The sequence below is a fragment of the Falco naumanni genome, chromosome W (assembly GCF_017639655.2).
Source record: "Falco naumanni isolate bFalNau1 chromosome W, bFalNau1.pat, whole genome shotgun sequence".
In the NCBI taxonomy this organism is placed as follows: Eukaryota; Metazoa; Chordata; class Aves; order Falconiformes; family Falconidae; genus Falco; species Falco naumanni.
Genome location: NC_054079.1, coordinates 26,844,609 through 26,850,608, shown reverse-complemented (window position 1 = coordinate 26,850,608; position 6,000 = coordinate 26,844,609). Strand labels below are relative to the sequence as shown.

General features: G+C 40.9%; 1 protein-coding gene across 4 annotated transcripts in view; it reads right to left on the bottom strand.

The window, feature by feature from the left end:
- Positions 1–402: 402 nt before the first annotated feature.
- The window catches only part of LOC121080525 (protein Hook homolog 3-like), a 159,947-nt gene continuing 154,349 nt past the window's right edge, over positions 403–6,000 (bottom strand). For all 4 annotated transcript variants that reach the window (XM_040578593.1, XM_040578594.1, XM_040578595.1 and 1 more), the window contains one exon: positions 403–4,810. In XM_040578593.1, coding sequence (XP_040434527.1) covers positions 4,670–4,810 — 141 coding nt within the window. In that variant the 3' untranslated portion in view covers positions 403–4,669. The remainder of the gene's footprint in view (positions 4,811–6,000) is intronic.

The following is a 6,000-nucleotide window of genomic DNA, read 5'->3' as shown; positions in this document are numbered from 1 at the left end:
CTGCCTCTTTTCCTCTCACTGGGCACCACTGAAAAGAGCCTGGCTCTGTCTTCTTTGTACCCTCTCTTCTTATATTTTCACACGTTGATGAGATCTCTCCCCCCTCCCCTGAGCCTTCTCTTCTCTAGGCTGAACAGTCCCAGCTTTCTCAGCCTTTCCTCATAGGAGAGATGCTCTAGTCCCTTAATCATCTTTGTGTCTCTTTGTTGGACTCTCTCTAGTAGCTCTATGTCTCTCTTCTTGTACTAAGGAGCCCCAAACTAGACACAATACTCCAGGTGGGGCCTCACAAGTGCTGAGTAGAGGGGAAGGATCACCTCCCTCGACCTGCTGACAACACTCCCCTAATGCAGCCCAGTATACCATTTGGCTTCTTTGTGTCAAGGGCACGTTACTGGCTAATGCTCACCAGGACCCCCAGGTCCTTTTCTGCCAAGCTGTTTTTCAGCTAGGTGGCCTCCCAGCATATATTGGTGTATGGGGTTGTTCCTCCACAGGTACAGGACTTGGCACTTCCCCTTGTTGAACTGTATGAGGCTCCTGTCAGCCCATTTATTCACCCTGTCCAGGTCCCTCTAGATGGTAGCATGGCCCTCTGGTGTATCAGCCACTCCTCCCAGTTTTGTGTCATCTACAGGCTTGCTTAAGATCAATAATCTTCTCAGTCTGTATTCATTCATTCACTAATTTAATCAATTGATACATTTTTAAAAGAACTTTGTGTCTCATTTTTCAGTGAACCTATGAAAGTAAAGGGTGGGGAAAAAAAAGGGACAAAACCAGAGAAGTCCAGAAATTCTCCAAACGCTGCAAATACAAGATCTCCAAGAATTTACTGTATCAGGTGCAGGAAGTCTGAGGTTGACATGGCTGATAAAACAACTTCAGTTTTATTCATATAGGGTGAAACCTCAAATAGTCAACAGTAACTCAAAGTTAATTAAAAAAAAAAAAAAGCCATTCCAAGAGCTCATGATTCTTTTTCAAACTACAGTGAAAAAGCAGGATGCAGGTAGACATATTACTTCCTGGAACGGGTTCTTTTATCTTCTGCTTCCTTTCCCTCCAAACTTAGGAAATCATCGCATATTCTTACTTATTGCGTGCAGAGGTGACTCACAATCTCCTGCTGTTTTTCTGGACTTCCAGAGAGGGAAGACATCATAGATGCAAGGCAACACAATTAAATATGCGAGAAAGCTCTCAAATTCCTTGAGAATGGCAACCAGATATTGCTGGATCCTATGTATAATCTGACACCTCTCTCTTCATCCTATCCCCCCAAGTTGACATGAATGTAGCCCATGGAGATATTCTGAGTTCAAGGGAGATTTGTCCCTCAATATAAGAAGAGGTCATACCTCCATCTTACAAGAACAAGCAAAATTTCACTTCTACCTTCTCACAAAAGCCATAAAATTGGAAAGCAATATCATTTCTAGTCCAGAAGGGAGCTGGACTGCTCAGGTCTAGAAGGGAAAGTGTACCTTGGCTGTGTGCAATCTGCCTGTCTCAAATCCCCACTCAAATTCCTTACTTACCTGATCATTTTGTTTATGTTATATTTTAACTTTTTATCAGAAAAAAATACCTGTGTGTCACATTTCCAGCTTTAGCTAATACAATCATTCTAAGGAATGGTTTCTGAAAAAGTTTCTTCTGAAGCTCTTGATTTCCTGAGATCACACTTCAGTCAGAATTCTTCTCTCAAAACTTCTCTGCAGGTGACATCCCTGCAGTATGAATGCCTAAGACTTGCAGAAAAACACATGGTTATATAAGTATGTGGTGATGGAGGAACCTCTTTCCACTCTTTATTACACAGTACAGGTGAGGGAAAAGCTTGCAGAATTACCTAAGCTTGGTTTGGAGGTGTCAAAGTTTGTCAATACAAAATTATTGCTAAATACAGGGTCTGCATGCTACCTAAGACATGTGCACAAACCCTAGAAGTCAGAGTTAAATACCTGACTGAGTGCAAAAAACCTTTCTCCTCAATCCATGGGGAAGGGAAGGGAAGAGTAAGAGGAAGAAGGAGAAGAGTTGAGTTCTGGGGAAAAAATTCTCCATAAGAGGAGTGAAATCCAGGTATTGTTTGCTTTGTAGGAAAAAATTTGAAAGACGCATTCAGGATATTCTTCTTCAGAATGACTAACTAAAGGAAAATCAAGTGGTAAGTAAATATTTTCCAATTACTCTATCTACAAAGAAAACATTGAGTTAATCAAACTCATAAAAAATATTCCAGGAAATTGCTAAGTGGACAGTATCATATACAAGAGTACTGAGAAAATGCAAAAGCTATTGGCACACGTTAAAATACAGGAACCATTTAAATTGCCAGAAACCTCTTGAATTTTCTTGACAACACTGGTAATGTGCAAGCTAAGATGTTCATAAAACAGCAACAGAAAAAGTCAACATTAATTCTTTCATACTCTAATGAATATAAAATTGCTAGTGTTCCTTACTTGAATAGAAAGCTCCAGACAACTTTCAGAACAAGGATTGTTATCTTCAGGTGACAACAGAATCGCAAAGGATTCCCAGTTGCTTAACTCCAATCAGATAAAAGTACCTGAGAGCTGATATGTACTTCTTTAATTTTAAAATATTGATAGCTGTGTGCTCTGATAGAGTTTCTTTTAGATACACATCAATAGATAGACACAATCAAATTAATGGCAATAGCAAACTGTATTAGTAGACAAATCAAGGAGATATAAACTTCTATTAAAGTCTTGGCATCTCTTTCTTTCACAAATTGATTTTGGCAGTTTGGTAACAGACAAGAAGACCCAGCCAGATAAAAGTAAAAAGATAACTTTAAATATTCTTGTTTTCTTTTCATTTGGATGGTATATAAATGCTGTGTTGTCAATCAAGAATGTTAAATTCATTCAGAAAAATTATACTTGCTCCTTTGAACAAGAGCAATTATGGTAGACATATACATCAGTGATAAGACTTCAGAAGACATTGTTTACATTGCTGGAAAAAAATGCAAATAAAATAGAGTAAAAGTTTTTCAAACATACGCAGGTTTTTTGCCTGGATTTGATATGAACAGCTGATGCTTTAAAATAGTTTCTATAAATGCCACTCATCTATACCTATCCTTTGATTCAAGCATGCTGGTTTTAAATGATCCTTTGCCTTTTTCATGGTATGTGTAGATTAAAATATATCTTGAGATGGTTAAAGTAAAAGCTATCATGTGTTTTATCTGAAGAGATATATAAAAAGTAAAAGCTTTCACTGGAGAAAGTATTAAAATAATGTTAAAAAGATAAATTTATAAACTAGACTATGCATATTAGGAACAAAACAGATTAAATAAAAAGTTAAGATGAAATTGCCACAAAATGCATGCGTATGAAATTCTCCCTTGAGCAAATGTATTACAACCAATGATCAGATGTGCTTTGTGTCCAGCACCATCAATTACTTGAAATAAATGATAGGGAGAGCTAAGAATTACTCAGGGGATGCTATAGAACTTTGTAGGACCAGGGCCTAAATTAATAATAGGCACCCACATCCATTCCACTGACCAACAAAAAGGTGCTACAACGGCGAGATATTATTGGACAGTTACATGTTTAAAAGTTAGTACAATAAACAACAGTCAATTTTCAACAGTTAGCAACAAAGAAACATGCCTCAAGAAGCTAGTACTGTTAGTAAGGCAACTGATATCATCCTCTGAATTAATATGTTAAAAATAGACCTTTTAGTAGGGGATAACAATTTGGATACATTAACTTTCATTTGAACATTAACACATTTGAACCTCAATGGATTGATCCATTATGTACTGTTAATGCCTTCTTTTAAATGAATGGTGCTGTGTCATATTAAAGCATTTTGAGTATTTAAAACTTTATATTATATTTATTTATTTATATGTGCATACACATGCATGCACACACACACACAAACTTCAACATGAGTGGAACAAACCATTTGAAAATATTCACCTGTCAGCAAACATAACAGTAGCTGATAAAAGCAGATAGGAACCATTTTAAGGGAAGAATAAAGGAAAGCCTACAAAAATTCCACTTCCCTACTAAATGTCAAGCATCAAGAATAGGAGCAACCTCTGTACGTAGGAAATGTGTCTGGGCTTAGGGTTTTTTGTTTGTTTTAGGGTTTTGTTTTGGGGGGGCTGTTTGCTTTCTGCTTTTTTTAAACTCATAAGCATCCTAAAAGGGAGCAATGGATGTGGCTAGGCTACTCTCATTGCCAATATTAGGTTTTATGGCTGCAAATACATTTCACAATAACATTATAGGATAATAATACATGTAGACACAAATATATCAACTGTGACAAATCTGTTTGCTATACAGCCTATATCAGGCTTTTCATATGAGATAAGGCTTCATAGAATTTTTAATGACTCCATTATTATACAACATTTGTCTAGATTTTTTCCAAAACTTTTGCACAATCAGAAAGGCAGAGAGTAACAGAGACTCCAAAGAACATGAACAAAATACATTAGAACAATGAGAAACCATGATAAAACCCGTTTTTGAATTGAGAAATAACAGTGGTTACAAAGGACAAAGAGATAGGATACTGGTTGAGTTTCCAAAAATGTTATGTGCAACAAAAGCGGCCTGGATCACAGGGCAGTTTTCTTCCTAAAGGTAAGGCTTCTTTACCTTGCTGTTGCTGGCTGGACATAACCAGGGTAAGATCTCCTTGTGCTTGTGGCTTGCCTTTGTCTAGCTAGGAAGGACTGTCCTGAGCCTGTACTAATCAGTCTGTCTTCTGCTGCTTTTTTATGCAGAGTCATTCCCTATAAAGAGAAACTTATCAGTGAATACCAATAAATAATGATGAACAACTCATTTACAATTTATTCTTTCTTCTTCACAAACACAAGCTAATCTGGTTTTAATTTCAAGCATTATATTTTCAAGAATGGGGTCAAAACATTCTTCCTGAGCCTTTTTGAGGAGTTCACTTTTAATCATCATGCAAGTTTGCAGTAATTCTTGAGAAAAAGGACTCCCAATGTGCCAGGTCTTGAATCTAAATTTCCACACGTGAACACATGGTGCTATGACAAACCTTTTGAAAAGCCACCCACCCCCACCCCACCCTCACTCCCATAAGTTGAGCTAGAAGAGCTCTCAATTATATTCTCCTTCTGTGGAAATACTAACATAATAGAAGTGATGGGAACATATTTTGGTGCTGGTAGATATCAAGTTGAACATGAGTCAGTAATGCATCCTTGTGCTAAAGAATGCCAACAGCATCCTGGGTTGCATAAGGAGTGTTGCCAGCAAGTCAAGGTAGGTGATCCTTCCCCTCTACTCAGCACTGGTGAGTCCACATCTGGAGTCCTGTGTCCAGTTATGGGCTCCCCAGTACAAGAGAGACATGAACATGCTGGAGAGCATCCAGAAAGGGGCCATGAAGATGATAAAGGAGCTAGAGCAGGGGTCCTCAAACTACGGCCCACGGGCCGGACACGGCCCCCCAGGGTCCTCAATCCGGCCCCCGGTATTTACAGACACCCCCCCGCCGGGGGTTGGGGGGGGAAACCAAGCAGCCGCAGATGATCTCCTGCCATTTCATCCGCGCGCCGGCCTCCGCAGCCCCCACGCACCCGCCGGGACCGGGCTGGAACTAGCGCCTCGTCCTCGACCTGCCCCCCCCCCCCCCCCCAGGGGGCGCCTCTCGGCTACAAACCGCGCCGCCGCCGCCCCGTCCTCCTCCTCCTCTGCGATGCGCGGCGGCCGACATGCGCGGGCATCTCCTCTGCCGGGCAAGCTCAGTCGGCAGCCTCTGCACTGCGAGGTCCAGCCAACTCGGGCGAATCGCCAGAGCCCCGGCGCGGCAAAGTCCCTTCAGTCCCTTCTGGCCACCCTGTCCGGACTGCGCGGCCGGGCTGAGGAGGGGGGCGGCGGCATCAGCGAGGGGGGGCGGCTCCCCCGTCTCTCCCTCCCTCCCTCCAGCTCCCAGGCAGGACAAGCAAGC